Source organism: Schistocerca americana, chromosome 7, assembly GCF_021461395.2.
Source record: "Schistocerca americana isolate TAMUIC-IGC-003095 chromosome 7, iqSchAmer2.1, whole genome shotgun sequence".
Classification (NCBI taxonomy): domain Eukaryota; kingdom Metazoa; phylum Arthropoda; class Insecta; order Orthoptera; family Acrididae; genus Schistocerca; species Schistocerca americana.
In genome coordinates, this window is record NC_060125.1 from 392,653,267 (window position 1) to 392,672,118 (window position 18,852).

General features: G+C 41.1%; 1 protein-coding gene across 3 annotated transcripts in view; it reads left to right on the plus strand.

Moving 5' to 3' along the window:
- LOC124622559 (ethanolamine kinase 1) overlaps positions 1-18,852 on the plus strand; it is a 147,055-nt gene that overhangs the window by 122,892 nt on the left and 5,311 nt on the right. For all 3 annotated transcript variants that reach the window (XM_047148295.1, XM_047148294.1, XM_047148296.1), the window contains 2 exons: positions 2,052-2,278; positions 12,632-12,851. In XM_047148295.1, coding sequence (XP_047004251.1) covers positions 2,052-2,278; positions 12,632-12,851 — 447 coding nt within the window. The remainder of the gene's footprint in view (positions 1-2,051; positions 2,279-12,631; positions 12,852-18,852) is intronic.

The following is an 18,852-nucleotide window of genomic DNA, read 5'->3' on the forward strand; positions in this document are numbered from 1 at the left end:
TTCATGGTCTTTCCATGAGATATACGCAAGAAGAAGCAATTTACTGGGTTACTCTTCTAAGAATGTACACTCTCTGAACTTGAACCGTAGGCCATACTGTGATGCAGAATGCCTCTCTTAGCATCTCCTACTGGAGTTCGCTGAGAATCACAGTGACGTTTTCACAATTGCTAAGTAAACCTGTAATGAAACGTGTTTCTCTTCTTCGGATCAAATTGTTATTATGTAATAAGTCTCTGGAGACCACCTTGTACAAAAATATGCCAACAATATCCCTGAACAACCTACAAAATTTTGTTGGTGTTTGAATTCACCCTGTAGAAGTATGGGGAAACGCTAAAAGACTAAAAATATAATTAAGTGAAAATCATAGTGTGAATACTTAAACGCTAAAGCTAATTATGAGATGGTGTGAAATCTCATTAAAAGAGAAAAGTATGATTTCAGTGAAGAAAGTAGGTCCCTACATCAATTACCTGTTCAGTGACTGTGTTTGAGAGTATTCTGAGGGTGAAGAAACACCAAATGTGTCATATCATTAGTGTAGTTGTTCTTGGGGAACAGTTGAATGTCACATTTAATGGGTTCAGTGAACAGCTGGTACACATACTTCGTATAACATTATTTAAGAAGTATTTACAGATTACTGAAAATACAAAAACTATTGTGCAACTAAATTTCCCCACAGGCTTATAGAGGAGCATTTGTCTTTTGAAAACAGTAATACTCAAACAGGCCATATTTTATGATGATCAGTTAGTCATGTTTTTAACTTGAGAGGTTTCTTATTAGCTGGCATTAGGATATTTACACAACACTGCATAAATTTTCGACATGCAGCTGCCTTCTAAACATATGCATGCAGGGCGAGAATTTTTGTCATGATGGAAAACTGGGTTATCACATCATAGTATCCACACAAAAAATAGCGGTTTGTGATGGCACTAGGCATCACATCATGCAACAACTAAGTTTTTAAAAAGTCTTCAATTTCTTTCCATCTGGTGAACTAATTATTTTTATATTGTCAAATTTCAATGTGCATTTTCTTTACTTCTTTATCTGTGGTTGTTCCTGTCTCAAGAAATGATAAGCAGGCATTTTGGCATTCTGATTACAGTAATTGTATTACAAAGAAGGTTGATGGTTGGACACCACATTGGCAATATATTCTTGTAACATAGACTCAGAATTATTTTTGTTTTGCTGCCAACATTGTTTGCTCATTAAAGAGAAATTATTCATGTGGAAAAGGTTATATTCTTACTTACTCATATGTATGGACATGCAGAAGTACAAACAGTGGAAAGTTGAGGATGGAATAACATCAATATTACGAAAAGGATAGATTGCCGTGCTTACCTTGTTAGGTAGCATGCCTTTCTTCCAGTTTGAAAACAGTACCCACCCAACTGTAATGATAGATTCATTCTGAAAACAATATGCAAGACTGTGGGTAAGGAATTTCTTTCCAGTTCTGTTTCTTGAAGGAGTGCCTGTCCAACAAGATTAAGAGGAAATGGAAGAGTGTTAGTGATAAAAGTGAAACTGCGAAGCTAGGTCACAAGCTGTGCCTGGGTAGCCTAGTCAGTAAAAAATACCATCCAAAGGCAGGGTTCTGGATACAGCTATCGGTCTGGCACATAGTTTTAATTTGCTAGAAAATTTCAAAAACAGCAGCGCTCCACTGATTCATTCATTATTTATGTTCTGTCAGTTAAGAATGACAAGGAAAAATGGCATGTTATTTGAAATGATGGTTTGCTGCTCTTAGTATTAAACTGCTATAAATCTCACAGTTTTATGATACCTGATCACTCTCATTATTTAAATTAATAATAATCACCCGATACTGTCACAGGTTAAAAGAAGTGCATCAAAGAAAGTTATTGTTTATGTAATGTGCAAACTCCTATTGTAAAGCCAGCTATCATAAATGTCTCAACACTCAATAAACATTACAGTGTCAGTAGGTAATCTGAAGTGTTAACATGTGTTTCACTTTTATTGTCAGAAATCTGTGACTGAAGAGGACTTGTACATCATTCCAGATTTGAAGAGCTCATTCCTCCAAAGAAGAAATTGGAAGAAGAATTTGAAAATTTAAAGTTACAGTTGACACGTCTGAACAGTCCAATTGTGTTTTGTCACAATGATTTATTGCTTGGAAATGTCATCTATAATGCTGAAAAGAACTCTGTTACCTTCATAGATTATGAGTATTCCAGCTACAACTATCAAGCCTTCGATATTGGAAACCATTTTGCAGAATTTGCAGGTAAGGTTTCACAGTATTTCTAAAAAAATAAAATACTTGTCTGTTGCATTTTTATGATGTAGATTCTGTGGATATTTTATGTGACTGGCTTTCTAAAAGTGCCCCCCCCCCTCACCCTTCGCATGTGCACGCACACCAGGTGGTGGTGAGACATGTTTCATAAGAAACAGGGGTAGGGGCCATGTGAGGTAGCTGCGCAGTCTGAGGCACCTTGTCATGATCCATGCAGCTGCCCCCATTGGAGATTCGGGTACTTCCTCAGGTGTGTGTGTGTGTGTGTGTGTGTGTGTGTGTGTGTGTGTGTGTGTGTGTGTGGTTGGTTTTTTAAGTTAGATTAACTTGGCGCGTAGGCTTTGGGATCGATGATCAGCAGTTTGGTCCCATAAGACCTTATTTCCAAAGAAAGTGACAGGGCATGTGACTTGGAACTCAAGGCAAGAAAGACCTATGAGAGATGAGGAAGAAAAAGGCAAAAACTGAGTCAGCTTCAGAGGGGTTAGAAGGCCAAAATTAGTAAATCAGTAATCTGTGTCAACTTCACCTCAAAGATAATTATGAGGGGGGGAGAAGTAATGATGAATATACAAGAAGAAAAGATAAAATAAGTTGGAGAACTATTATGAAAGTGCAAGACAATTCAAAATGAATATAATGATTACAAACAGTTAAAACTACTTAATGCATCTGCGACACACTGATAAAAATTACAGAGAAAGTAAACGTAAGTTCATAGAAATTTTACATACTGGTAGTTTATAGTATTCTAAGAGACTCCCCTAGGTCAGTTGGAGAGATCTAAGCAATAATTAATTTCATACCATACATTCTAAAGCAATTTTGGAGTTACTGACAAGACTGAATTACAAATGGAACTTTATTTAGTGAAGGAGGCACATACGTAGGATCCTTCACATAACCAAATAAAAAGAAATCCATGGGTGCCAAGTCTAGAAATCTATGTGCCAAGAGCAGAATTGTCATCACATTCAGTATGAATGATTCAATGGTTTAGAAGATATAGATTTAAAATTGTGTGAACCACTATATCCCAACATGGAGCGCTGTGTTGCTGAAAGATGTAAGGGTGTAGTCCATGGAATCTGTATCAAGCTGTGGCTCTGGGCATTGCTCAAGCATGCCCAGGTAAATGTTCGTGCAAATATTTAGCTCAATGAAGGAAAAGGGACTGCATAATTTTAACTACATATCAGCAGCAGGCTCATTTAGGAATCACTGTGCTTGTGCACCAGCTGAAAATTTGAACTTGGTTTTTCATTCCCAGTAATTCTTACAAATATATCACAATGAATTAAACAGATGAAGCCATTTGTAATGTCTTTAATCATATTAGATTTCTGTATATAACAATTGTATAGAGGAAAGTTATTAGGAAGCAGTGGATCCTAAGGAAGAAGGGACGAGAGTAAATGGGAATGAAAAATGAGGACAGGTAGGGGAGGTGTGAAGAGAGTGTAGGTTGAGTCTGTTATTTTTGGGGATGAGCAGATGTATTGAAGTAAATTCTTGGGAGTTCTGGGGAGAAGGTATTGGGTAGAGATTCCAAAAGCACCATGTGATATAGCCAGCATTCGAGCCTTGTGAGCCGCACTATAGATCATGCTCACAAACTGGCTACTGCAAATGTAGGACATTTTCTCATCATCAATGTGTTCTACAAGGCTCTTAGCAAGTCCCTCATATTTTTTATGTTGTCCGGTGAATACTTGATAAATAATGCAAGCAGTTTTGCATTTGACCCTGCATTTAATATTGTAAATTTTGCTAGTGATGCTACTGAAGTAGGTGATGGTTCTCATTCCATGAGAGGCAATTTTTACAGCAGTCAGTGTTGTTGGTGGGAAATGATGGGTACGTAATGTCATATGTTCGACAATGATGATTCAAACATTAGGAAGGCGACACATGGCAACCCAGACTAGTTAGGGGAATACGGAGGGATGATCTTGTATGAGGACTCAACTTTGACTGTTGCACTCTTGGTGTTGTAACCTGTGGAGATGTAAAAAACTTGGTTAGTAGTGAGTAGTGAAGGAGACGCTTCCAATTGGCATAGAAGCACGAGGTGTGCTGTTCTGAGTGGGAAGACTGCTTGTGAGATCTTTTTTTTAAGTAGGTTAGAGTAGTTATTTTAATGGACAGTATTATTGTAAATGTTGAGAAATTTGTTCTATAGCATATTTGTTCACCATAGATACCTTGACTATAAGAAAAGAGTTTTCAAAATGAAAGGAATGGGAGCTGTCAAAAGTGAAGATTTTGTTGATTGAACACTGGAGGGACATGATGTAAGAATGATGTTAATGTTAAAAGGAGTACGCAAAACAAATTTTGGCCACTGATAAATCCATCAAAAACATTGAAGGGAAGGGAAGTGATTATGTATTTGCTCATGACTGTACTTCATATACAGGGTGGTTGTAATTAAAGTTTTGCTACTGGAGAGGGCCACCATGAAAAATGAGCAATTCTAAGACAATGAAACTTTGTGGAAATATTTGTAAGTACATGTGGAATATAAATAATTAATAAACCACTGAAAGAAAACCATTTTAGTTTCCAAAGAGGGTAGCTTATGTGAATTACATACCTTGTTTACACTCCCGGTTACAAATTTTGCTCAGTAGCTTGGAACTGCACTGGGGATACCATTTCACAGTTGTTCGCAGCACTTTTCGAATGGTGGACCTTGGAATGTTCAACTGTCATGGCACAGCTCATGTACTGCTTGAAGATTGCACATTGCATCCACCATTCCCAGACATGGCAGCACTAACATCAACAATTTGTGGCGCAGTTGGTCATCAGCCTCTCCTGAAGCAATTCCCAAATTACCAGTTAATTCAAACTTTTGGATCACATTCTTTAACTGCAGTGCAGAAAGTGCATCTTTCCATATTCGTTTAATGCGTCAAGATGTGCGAAGAGCAGCAGCACTATTGCTGTTGTTTTACTAAACAGCTTTATGAATGAAGCTCTGCTCACCTTGTCTAGATCCATGTTGGTATTTGGGTTTCAACACTACTTTGCCATACCATCACTGATGCGTAATTGTAAGTCATCACACTAACACTAGCACACAGTTTGACCATCTTTATTGGAAGATCACTACCCGTTATGGTAAATAGTTTTCTGTCTACAGTGGCTAAGTACTGAAAGTTCAGTTGTAACCATCATACCATTCTTGAAAAGACAGACTGGATTGAGAAAACTGTACGCACATTCATAATGAGCACTGAAATCAGTGGTTAAAGCTCACAGACTAAATATACCAACAGTAGTATGGAAAACTGTTGAAGATTGTGGAGAAAGAAATTATTCTCTCAATACCATTGTGATAGGTAGTTGTACTTTAGTAGTTCTTGTCATACTTGAGAAAGGATAGAGGGTATTGTCTCAAACAAGTGCCATAAATATGAAACTCCAACTTTACACTGGTTAAAATTAATTTAAAAAGTTTCCCATAAGTATTCAGAAAATGACAATTTTTAGTACATTAGGATAATTTCCCAATACTTGTCCAAAGTAAAGGTCATTGTGTATGTTAAAAACAGTGTTGTGCAAATGTAGCTGCAGCTTGTTTTTTTTTCCATATATTACATGATTACAAAATATGAAATGCCATTATTTTGTAACATTAGAGATTTTAATTTCTTATCTATAGTAAATTGTATTAGGACAAACAGTGTCTGCATAGTTTGTACTAACTTTAGTTTTTATTGATTGTATGCATGTATGTCCACTGATAAGCCTAAACACTACAACCATCAAACTTACTAGCTGTTGGTCCACCTTTAGAATGCAATACAGAGCAATGATTCTGCATGGCATATATCTGTTGAGGCCTTGGTAACTTTGCAGAACTATGTGACACCAAATGTCTACGTACGGGTCACTTGTGTTCTGTAAATTAGATGTTGTTATTCGTGAGTGCATAGCTGATGTCCAGTAGTGTCCCATCATTTTCACATCAGTTAAATTTGGTGGCAAAGACATTGAGAGTTCACTGTCATACTCCATCAAGCCATTGTAGCATAAGTCTGGACTTGTGACACGCAAGGTTATCCTACTGGAGGACACTATCACCATCGGGAAGACGTAGTTTGTAGGGCTGCAAGTATTTCGTAGTAATGTTCATAGTCCACAGCTACCGTGGTGCCTTCAGTTACTATCACAGGTTCCATGGAAGCCACCCCCTGTGGCTCCGGGGGTTAGAATAGGCTCGAGGTATTCCTGCCTGTTATAAGAGGTAATTAGGAGGAATCTCCCACTTTTTGGCTGACTGACTTCTGGTCCCCTTTCAGGGTTTGAGCTACACCTCTTTCAAAATTATCCAAAGTGCAGGTCTTTTGGGGATGGATGCCTTACGTGGTGTGCCATACATCCAGTGTGCAGTTAGACCTTCTGCACCTCATATTGTCCTGAATCTGCAACACCACCTACAATCGAGTTATCTTGGCAAGGTCATCTTACAGGGTACATTATCTACATCCATATCTAATTACCTCCCGCGTCCGGCCATCCTGATTTAGGTTTTCCGTGATTTCCCTAAATCGCTTCAGGCAAATGCCGGGATGGTTCCTTAGAAAGGGCACGGCTGATTTCCTTCCCCATCCTTCCCTAATCCGAGCTTGTGCTCCGTCTCTAATGAACTCGTTGTCGACGGGACGTTAAACAGTAATCTCCTCCTCCTCCATAGTTAATTACCCTCTTTTGCCCTAAGACAAAATTTTATTTCTCAGAACCAAAATCCAGCATGGTAGCCAGCCCATTGTGGTGGGGCCATCGTGTACCCATTTGGTGTTTGGCCCCTGACAACACAGGGATCGCACTGCTGATGCCAGAGCTGAAAACTCCCCACATATGCCAAAGAGTAGATGCCCATCTTGGGACATCAGGACTCCTGGCAACAACCATCATGCTAGGTGGTCTTTGCTGTGGCTGGGTGCCACCTGTGGGGGAGAGTTCCTGATTGGGGTGGGTGGCATCAGGGTGGATGATGTGCAATGAAGTGAACCAAGTCATATTTTGTTGGGTACTGAGTGGCCCAAGCAGTCTCTAAGAAAGGGAAGGTTGACTACAATGTTGACAGGTATGACCCTAAATTGTTCCCCACTCTAGCAACACCATGGGAGGAACATAAGGCTACAGAACGCAGAGATTCATATTTACCTAGATACTCAGTGTGCAGCAGAACTGATGGGAACGCGTTTCCAGGTAAAAAGTCTCTCTTTTTGAGCATCTGGAGGATAAGTTTGGGGAAGTGATAGCTCTGCCCAAAGTGCACAGTGGATCGGTTTTGATTCAGATGGCATCCCCAACCCAGTCCTGGGTGTTACTCGCTTTTGACAAACTGGGTGATATTCCTGTTGTGGTCACTCCCCATAAAAGCCTCAACATAGGCCAGGGATTTATTTTTTCCTGTTGCAGTCCGACGACGAGCTATGTGCCAATTTGGAAGGTATACTGCTATGATGTCAAACCTTACGGCCCTCCCCCTATCCAGTGCCTTGAATGCTGGAAATTCAGGCAAATGTCCTCCTGGTGCAGTTCCAGCACCACATGTAGAGACTGCAAACATTTTCTGCAAACTAATACTCCATGTGCACCTCCTCCACCTGTGTCAACTGTGGAGAGCACCACTCCCCTTGCTCGCTGGACCGTCCAGTACTCCAAAAGGAGCAGAAAACTATGGAGTAAAAGACCGTGCACAGGCTGTCTTATTGCAAGGCTAAACTAAAATTAAAAAGGTTGAACCCTGTTCAAATGCTATCTACCTATGCTGCTGCTAGAACGCCATCGCCATCAATGACTCCATTATGCCCCTCATTACACTTCCTTCAGTGGGCCCTCCAGCTGGTTGGGGGCACATCTTCTGTTGATTCTGAAGCTTCTACTTTTGGAGCATCACCCCCCCCCCCCTCCCATCCCCCAAAAGCCAAGGACATTGTCCCCTCCCCACAGTCGGAGAAGCAACAGCCTCCTCTGGCTCCTCTCAAGTGGAAGGGGTTCCTTGGGACTCTACCTTCCTTCCTGTGACAGACCATCAGGTGGAGTTTGTATCTTTGTCCTTACCTCTGTGTGTAGTGAATCTGTGCCCCTTCAAACATCTTCAGAAGCTGTGGCTGTCAGGGTGAGGACTACACAGGAAATTCAGGAAATTACCATCTGTAACATCTATCTCCCTCCAGATAGAGATGCACTGCCCCATGTATTGGCTGCACTCATTTCGCAACTCCTCCTCCACCTTTTTCCTTGTGGGTGATTTTAACACCCGTAACTGTTTGTGGGGTGGAACCAAGTTTACTGGCAGGGGCAAAGATTTTGAGGACCTACTAACTCAACTCGAACTTTGCCTCGTAAATACAGGTCCCTCCACATGTCTCAGTGTGGCACATGGCACAAACTTGGCCATTGATCTCTCGGTTTGCAATCCTGACTTTCTGCCATCTATTAGCTGGAGAGCTCACGATGACTTGTGTGATAGTTACCATTTTCCACTCTTCCTGCCCCTACCCCAGTGTCCCTCACCTCGACGCTTGCCTAGATGGGCTCTTCCCGAGGCTGACTGGGATGCTTTCACCTCCGCTACCACTATTGAATCTTCATTGCAGGGCAACATCGATGAGGTGTTTCACATCCTCACTACTACCATTGTTGCCACAGCCGAATCGGCAATCCTTTGTTCCTCAGGTTGCCGCCCCCCCCCCCCCCCCCCCCATGTGGAAGTCAGTTCATTGGTGGTCGCTGGAAATCACTGTGGCCATTAGAGACTGTAGGTGGGCTCTCCAACGTCGTAAGTGCTACCCATCCCTGGAGAATGTCATTGCCTTCAAATGGCTCAATGCCCAGGTCCAGCTACTCATCAAATAATGGAAGCAGGAGGGTTGCGAGTGCTACGTATCCACCATTGGCACATGAATCCCTCCACCCCAGGTTTGGACTGAGCTCAAATGACTTTAAGGCTATGAGACCCCTCCACGTGTACCTAGAATTTCTACATAAGGAGCTGTATCAGCTGATCCAGACATAATTGCAGAGCATCTTGCCGAGCATTATGCTCACACCTCTGTGCCTCAGAATTACTGCCTTACATCTTATCTCCTCAAACAGCGGGTGAACAACAACACCTATCTTTCGCTCCCTGCCACCCTGTGCCATGTAATGCTGCATTCAGTGAGTGGGAATTTCTCAGTGCCCTTGCTGACTGTTCTGACACATCCTGTGGCCCAGACTGCATCCATTCCCAAATGCTTAAACATCTGTCAGCGGCTTACCTGCAGCACCTTCTTGTCATCTTCAGCTGCATCCGGATTCATTGCCAATTTCTGTCGCAATGGCGGGAAAGTATCATTATTCCAGTGCTAAAGCCTGGGAAGAACCCACTAGATGTGTATAGCTATCATCCTATCATCCTCACCAACATTCTGTGGAAGCTGCTCGAATGTATGGTGAACCCACAGTTGTGTTGGCTCCTTGGTCTTGGGGTCTTCTGGCTCTGTCGCAGGACGGTTCTCGCCAAAGGCGCTCCACCAACAGCATGGTCCACCTGGAGTGTGTCATTCGATTGGAATTTTTCCAGCGACACCTTATTGCCGTCCTTTTCGACCTGAGGAAGGCCTATGATACCACTTGGTGACGACATATCCTCTCCACTCTTCATGAGTGGGATCTCTGGTGCCCGCTCCCAGTTTTTATACAGAACTTTTTGTCACTTCACATTTCCAGAGTTTGCACCCAAAATACAAGAGAATAGGGTCCTGCAGGGCTCTGTCCTGAGTGTCCCACTCTTTTTAATTGCTGTCAATGGACTTGCATTAGCAGTGTGGTCCTCAGTATCTCCCCTCCTATATGCTGATGACTTTTGTATTTCCTTCTGCTCCTCTTCTATTGATGTGGCTGACCACTGGCTGCAGGGAGCTATACGGAAAGTGCAGTCATGGACTGTCACGGCTTTCAGTTTTCGGCCACAAAGATTTGCGTTGTGCACTTCTGTCGTCATTGTACTGTCCACCCCATCCAGAACTTTATCTCAATGACCAACTCCTTTATGTAGTGGAGACTTACCAGTTTTTGGGACTGGTCTTAGACACCCACTAAAGTTGGCATCCCCAACTTTCGTCAGCTTAAGGAAAAGTGCTAGCAGCATCTTAATATTATTAGATGCCTGAGCCACACTGATTGGGGAGCTGATCTTCCTACACTGCTGCAGCTATACGAAGTCCTTGTACAGTCCTGTATTGACTATGGGAGCCTGGTGTATGGTTCAGCATCGCCTTCCCCACTGCGTCTGCTGGACCCTGTCAACCATTGTGGAGTTTGGCTCGCAATGGGAGCTTTCTGAAAGAGCCCAGTGAACAGTCTTGTCATGGAAGCTGGCTCAGTTCCGCCTGAGGCCTTTTGTCAGCAATTTTTCTCTCTTCTCGGTGAGTTCCAGGGCTCAGAAATAGTCTACACCAATGGATCAATGGTAAACGGCCTTGTTGGCTTTGCTGAAGTTCACATTGGACATACTGAACAGCGCTCCTTGCTGGATGGCTGCAGTGTTTTCACTGCCGAGTTGGTAGCCATCTATCGTGCTCTTGTGCATATCCGCACCTGCGTCGGTGAGTCCTTCGTCATCTGTAGTGACTCCTTAAGCAGCCTACAAGCTCTCAACCAGTGCTTCCCTCGACATCCTTTGGTAATAACTAACCAAAAGTCTCTTTATGCCCTTGGCAACAAAGGACATTCAGTGACCTTCATTTGGACCCGAGGACACGTCGGGATACAGGACAATGAACTTGCTGACCGCCTGGCCAAACATGCTATTGGTAAACCAGATCTGGAGATTGGCCTGCCGGAGACTGATTCGTGATCGGTCTTCCACCATGAAGGAGACACAGGGACTATGTTGTCCTTTGCCAGCTCCAAATCGGCCATACGTAGCTAATGCATGGTCAGCTCCTCCATTGTGAGGATCAACCTCTGTGTCACTGTGGCTCCCCTAGGACTGTCATCAACATCTAGTTGGACTGCCCAAATTAACCTCTCTGCAGCAGACTTTCAACGTTCCCAGCACCCTACCTTTGGTGCTGGGTGACAATGCGTCAACGGACAATTTAGTTTTACATTTTATTCATGTAGCTCGGTTTTTATAATGGGCATCTGGCCTTCTCTCCAAGGCCTCCACCCCCCCTCCATTTTACCTCTTCGTCACTCTTTCTTTGCATTTTGTTTGCCATGGTGTTAGTCTTTTCCCTATGTGTGTTCATCTCACCTTGTCTTTTAGGCTGGACATTTTAGTGTGTGGAAGAGTGGCTGGCTCATCCTTTTTTTATTCTGGTGATCAGCCAGCCCAGGCCATCTGCTCTATTATTTTAATACCTTCCTCTACTTTTCCTCATTTTTTGTTCACATCCTTCGTTTTCTCATTCAGTGTGGTTCCCAATTACTTTTATGCCTATTACTTTCCCAAACTAATTTTGGGAGTTGTTTTACCTTGAGACTTGTTTGCGTGAGGAAAAAGGGACTGATGACCCAGTAGTATGGGCCCTTTATACCCCAAACCAACCAATCTGTGGAAGCCCAGTATGTTGTTCCTCGTAGCACAATAATGACACACTCGCCTGCATCCATTTCATGGTACAGGTTTTGAGCAGCCAGTCATCTGGATGACCATGTATTTGGACATGACAGTTGATATGGTGTAACAAGAAATGCGATTCATCCGGCCAAGTGACACATTCCTAGTTATACATGGTCCAGTCTAGATGATCGTGTGCTCACTGCACTGATAATTGACAATGTAGTTGTATCAACATGGGAACATGTTTAGGTCACCTGCTGTGGAGCCCCATATTCAACAATGTTCGCTGAAGGGTATGTTCATAAACACTTGTGCCTGCACCAGCATTGCACTTCATTGTTAGATCTGGCACATATCACTGCCAATCCTGCTTTAGAAAGCAGGCAAGCCTCCAACTTCCATTTTCATTGGTGAGCTGTGGTGGTCCAACACTTTGTAGCTTACTTGCGGTTCCACCATCTTTCAACAACCTTCTACACATTCCATGAGATTAACATGCAAACAGCTGACTAACTTCACACATTCAGAGATGCTCCTCCCCAGACACCATGCCACAACAATCTGATCTTTATCAGAGTTGGATTTCCCCATTTGTGGCCCATATCATCACTAGAATGATTCCTCATTTGTCTCTTGTACTGTATACTTACCATGTCATGTGGCCACAATGCCACAAGGTGGCATTCAGTCCTGTAGTGGGCAGTGGTTGTACTTGTTTTGGCTCATCAGTGAATGTTGTGTGTACCTACAAAACTATTTGTTTTCAGGAGTGTCAGATGTGGACTTTGGCCGATATCCAAGTGAGGACTTCCAGCGTCAGTGGATTAGTGTGTATCTGGAAGCATTTGAAGATCGTGAGCCTACAAATGATGAAGTTGAGCAGCTCCTTGTTCATGTCAATAAATTTGCTCTTGCAGCACATTTCTTATGGGCTGTCTGGTCCCTTATACAGGCTGAGCATTCCTCTATTGATTTTGACTTTCTTGGGTAAGAACTCATTATGCAACCAAGCTTAATAATCCTTTTACTGTCTTTAGTATTGTATTTATATGCTTTCTTATTTTAAATTTTTTTCATAAATATACACGGTCAGTAAAAAAAAAAATCAGTATACCTTGAAAGAAGTTGGCAATTTTGATCCAATGATAGCATATGTCTCCTGGGGATAGAAGTAGTACTGATAATGATTTCAGCATTGTCCACCAACAGATATTGTAGTGGTGAAGCTACCAGAGTGCCGCCTGTGTCTACCTTTTAATAGGGAATCCTCGCAGCAAGAAGGGTTAGTGTGGTGCAGACATTTGAAGGATGTAGGCAGTCATGCTATGGAGATGCACTTGTGCTTCATACAGCCAACTGTTCAAGTTTGAAAGTGGTCAAATTGTGGCCTTTTGAGTGGCAGACTGGTCCTTTCAGGGAATTGTCACACAAGTTGGATGTATTGTCAGTTGTGCTATGATGCTGGTACTGGGGACATGTGAACATTCTCACATCTGTAGAAGAGGTTCTGGATGCTCACACAGCAGACGTTCGCCAGGATCGTTATATTGTAAGGGTAGCAGTGGCAGATCATACAACTACCACAGCACAGATAAGAAGCTCGTAAGCCTGTATGTGTCAACACAAGTTGTTGTGAACCAGTTATTAGCAGTGGGACTAAGAGCACGCACACCTCTAGCCCCTCTTCCACTCGCTTCACAGCATCGACATGCACAGCTCAACTGGTGCCATCAGAGGATCACTTGGAAGATGGAATGGTGCACCACGGTCTTCAACAACTAAAGCAGATTGTGCATGCAAGCAACTGATGGTCGTTTGCTCATATGATGTAGGCCTGGTCAGTGCTGTCTTGTAGAGTGCCTTTGTCGAAGGTACACTAGCCTCACCCCAGAACTTATGGTCTGTGGTGTCATAAGCTAAAACTCTCATACGCCTTTGATGTTTCTGGATGGGATATTAACCAGTGCTCAGTATATGCAGAATGTTATAGTCCTCCTTGCAACAGAAAGGTGATGTCTTGTTCCTACAGGATAATGCTTGCCCATACACTATCTGTGAAACTCAGTGTGCTCTACAAGAAATGCAGCAACTTTCTGGCCAGCACTATCGCTGGACTTGTCTCTAATTGAGCACATCTGGGATATGATAGGATGAGAAGCAACTTGTTACTCGTTAACCAACTACTGTGACAGAACTACATGAACAGGTGGAGTAGGTTGGCAAAGGTATCTCAGGACAGTATTCACCATCTGTACGATCGAATGGATCCCAAAGTCAGTGCCAGCATTGCCGTTTGTGGAGGCTACACAACATACTGACGTGTGTTTTAGTATGGTTCGATACCTGGTACATCAGAACTGGTTGTGTTATTGATCTGTAAATGTAATCATTTTGTGTACTTCATGTGCACTTTCACAACAATAAATCTTGAGTGAATTTGAAACCTCTGAAAGGGTGTACTAATTTTTTTTGTGGCAGTTTTCGTTCCTTGGCATTACACATATACAGACGCATTTTTCAGTAATTTCTATATTAGCGTAACATTGAGCCATTGACTTGTAGTATTGGAAGTATTGGTGAGTTTTGGAAGATGGTGAGATGCTGCGATATGCTGGTTTTGCTCAGCTGCAGTAACACTGCCATGAAAGCAACGTATAGAACCATTGTCCTAGTCTGGCACACAGTAATAGAATGCTACTCCCATTATATATGAAGTATAGGTGGCATAAAGTAAATAGTTAAAATTGTGTTGAAATTGTATCCCTTCATCAAAAAAGTAAATGTGATACTCATGAACTAATAGTATCTGATCATCATTGTTTTCTTATTATTTTTAACAAATGAAATGAAATGAGTCTACTGACCATCAAGTTTAATTACAAAATGTGTCTCAAAATTAAGGAAGGAAAGAAGTAAGATTGAACATCCCGTCAACAGCTCGGTCTTTGAAGAGTGAGTAAGAGCTTGGATTAAGAGAGGATGGGGAAGTTGTGCTATTTTCAGAGGAACCATCCTAACATTTGCCTGGAGCGATGGAAAGAAATAATGGAAAAACACAAATCTGTGCTGGATGGAAATTTGATCCTTCGTCTTCCTGAATGCAAGTCCAGTGTGCTAACCATTTACCTCCTCTCTCATTCAGAATTATGATGTTATTAATTGTAACAAATGAGGAAATTATGGAGTACCTTGTGCTATAAATCTTTATTTTTATTATTATTATTATTATTATTTGTACCAAATATTGAATCCATTGCTTTTTGTTGAAATTGTCAGGTCTTCACATTTCGCCCTGCCAGATTGGATTTTTACTGTAGTTTGTTTTGTAATGATGTATGACTTACATTGTTAACATTAGTGTCTGTTTAATGTACATCCTGCAATGACTGCTACTTCATTTCTGCTTTAAACTGATACAACTATCTCTCGCCAAGAGTCGTGCTTAATATGTACATGGAATGGGCAAAGTGAAATCTGGTATCCATTAACTGAACTGTAAACACTGAACCTTTGGTTTCTAGTTCGAATTTTAAGATATTTGCAAACTCCAAATCTTCCTGACATGGAGACACTTGTATAAGATACTAAAGATGGCTGATAAGAGGAGCAGATGGTGCCATCTTCTATAAGCTTTTAAGCATTAAATATGTATTCTTGTGTATCCTCTCTAGTCGTCCTCTGAGCTTTAAATATATGCTCCTCGCTACCAGATGTTTCTACTTGCCAAAACTTTCATATTGCAGAATTCATTGATCCAAAGAAAGATTATGACCATGGAAAGAGTCGAAGCCATTTAGATATGGCACTGATTCACTCTCAAACTGACTTTGGCATTGTAGAAATTCATTTGACAAAACACCTCTCTGTGAATCACTGTAGTTTACAGTGATTGTGTGTTATGCAGAACATGGAAAAGATGATTTTCACTGCAGCATCTTTTAGGTAAAAGTTCATAATAAGTCAATGAGACTGGGTGGTCCTCCTGGAAATGAGGTAATGGAGCAGCATCTTCCCTTCATTTGTCATTATATAGTAGCAGTAAAGGATTCTGTGAAAGGGAAATTAGAAAAGAAAAATAATCTTAGATGCTGTAAGAGTAAAGGGTTACTTTGAGTGCCATGTGCAAGACTAGGTAGCTGTGCCTTGGGTGTTGCATTTTCACATCTCATTGTGCACTGAGTTCTGAATACCTCTGAAGCACTCCCTGTTTTTCAGCTTTGTTTTTCTTCTAGGCTTTGAACTGACTGTAGGAGAGTTAATAAGAGTATTTATTTTCAATATTTACACTTTTAACTGTAGTCTATAACAATACAACATTCACAAAAAAAAACTGCAGAGATTCGCAATTGACATAAATCGCCCAACCTATGTTCCGAAAACATCTGTAGGATTCACAGCACATTTGAGTTTTGTACAGCTCTGTGAAAAACACTAACAACAAAATCATTAACTTTCATTGAAGTGGCATCTTTTAGATTTAGAAGACATGAGATATTGCAAGAATCTGACAGTAGTACCACGATCAAATGGACACATCATATTTCACCACAACTAAGTGGTAAACAAGCATACAACTCTAAACTCCTACTGGGGTTGACCACATTCCACGCATGTAGAGACTGAACTGTTGTAGCAGTCGACCAGACTCAGGGCATGGCACAGCTTGGACTGGTGTCCCAACACATCAAAAGGTTAAACAAATAAAAGTAATTACAAATTAAAGGAAGCAGTGGTTATATTGAGAATAGTTTAGTTTAATTCTGTGTGTGTTCCATGGGTCTTAAATGTAGCCCCTCATTATGATGTAGAACAATTCAATTGTAAAATATGATAAATTTCCTGAGGTACAGAAGTGGCAACATGTTTACTGATTACTTACTTGCTTGTCTCAAGGTGGTTGCTTTTTTGTTTTATAAAGTGATTTACATTTAATCTAATTCTACATTATCTTCCTTCCCCTTAAGCCTGCTCTACCTGTGTGTAATGTTCAGACAAGCACACGTGATTTTAGTTAGTGTTTGACGTTAATTTTGTTATTTATTCTTTATATCACTGTGGAAGTGGTCAAATAGTTTACGGTTGAATGCCTCACTCTTTCCTTGCCACAAATAAGGCTGAGTAATTGTCTGAATAATTGATAATGTAAATCAGCTTTTCTTGTAGTATTATAATATGAATGTTACTGTTGTTTTCAAATTGTGATTGTTGGCAACAAACTTCATAGGGGAGTAAATCTACTGTGAGAATGTTGTTAATATGGTAAACTGTTTAAAGAGCTGACGTAAAGAGACTGTAGAGTGGACATTACGTATAGTACATATTACACACTTCTGCGCAGCTAATACATTCTTCTTCAATAGCAAGTTCTCAGAACACCATGCCATTAAACATTAGTGAATGAAAATTGGAATGTCAACTTTTTTAAATGTTCATCTCTAAACTGTAATAGTAACTGCCACACATATGATGCAGAGTTTGGACATTTAAGAGGATCTGTAATATGAGAGTTCCAGTTAAGTTTCTTGTAAGCATAAACACCTAAGAAATTGGAATATGGTTCATTTATTGATTTTTCTGTGCTACATTATTTGTAAATGTGTGGTCATGCTCTGTGTAGTACATAATTGCATGCATTGTTGTATCTATGTTCAACGACAATCATTTACAGAAAACTTAATTTTCAAGAAAATTCTATGAATGTTTCTAAGTATTGAAGTTTCTCCATTATGCTTGATTATAGTACATGCAACATCAGCAAAGATAATTGCCAGATGGCAGATCGTTTACATGTTATCAGAGGAAGAGTGGACATAATATCAATCAGTAGTGATTATCCCCCATTCCAAAGATACTGTTGGCAGGTGGAATTCAGAGCCATCACAAAAACAGTGTAAAAAGACAATATAGGAGTTTGCTGTGAACATGTGACATGGACGTGTTCACGGCAGATGATATATTGTCAAAATAGACAATGTGTGGCCTATACAGTGTGTTCGGGAATTTCTGTTACAATCTTCAAGGACTTGTAGAGGGGAATGAGTAGATAATATTCTGAATTGCAACCCATGTCTGGAACCATACCTTTTCTGTAACATGTTGGTAATGCTGTTATGGTGTAAAGTCAAGTGCTGGCACATCAGGAGGGAACGGTAGGGCAGAGAGGGCTGTGACAAGACATCAGCCAATTGCACACTAACCGACCCCTCTCCAGGACAACACGACAGCAGCGGCTCTATGCAAAGAGGACATAAGTGTCGCACCTGACTGGTTGCGCCCAATCAAGGAGAAACTTCAAGATTAGCGACCTGAGCAGAAGCGTCAATTGTATTACTTTGGTTGTATTAGAATTGTTATACAGGAGAACCTTGCTTATTTTGCATGTTGGCATTTGCTTGTGACACATCTGTATAATAGTAAAAGTTAAGTATTGTCATTTACTTTTTTGTAATAAAACTCATTAATATGATTTGTTTGAATGTTGTCTAGTGGTTCAAGAAAGTAGATTTCCTAAACACCCTATATTCAACGAGTAGGCAGGATTCAACAAATGCGACCACTTTTACTAGTAATTGATTGTGTGTCACCCAGTATATAACTTGTTTTATAATTCCACTTATTAATAGCCAAAGAAATTGCTTCTGAACTCGATGACGGGTTCTCTTCAACATGATGCAGTACGGCCTCTTCCAGTTTGGGTGTACAGCATCTCCTTAGAGCACCTCAGTCATACCTGCTGTTGGTGAAGGTACCTTGTTCTTGATGCCATTGCTTAATTGCAGCAGAAAGGGTATGCAATGGAGTTGGACGTTGTACAGAATGATCTTGATAAAGACGACGAGCAGCTCTTCCATCAAATGAGTTTCAACATTCAGAAGGATCACATTGGTGTCTTCTGCAAACATGTACTCAACCATTTTGGTCTAACACTCGGACACGTGAACGGGGCTCGAACCAGGTCAATGAGGAAGGATAGACATCAAATGATACC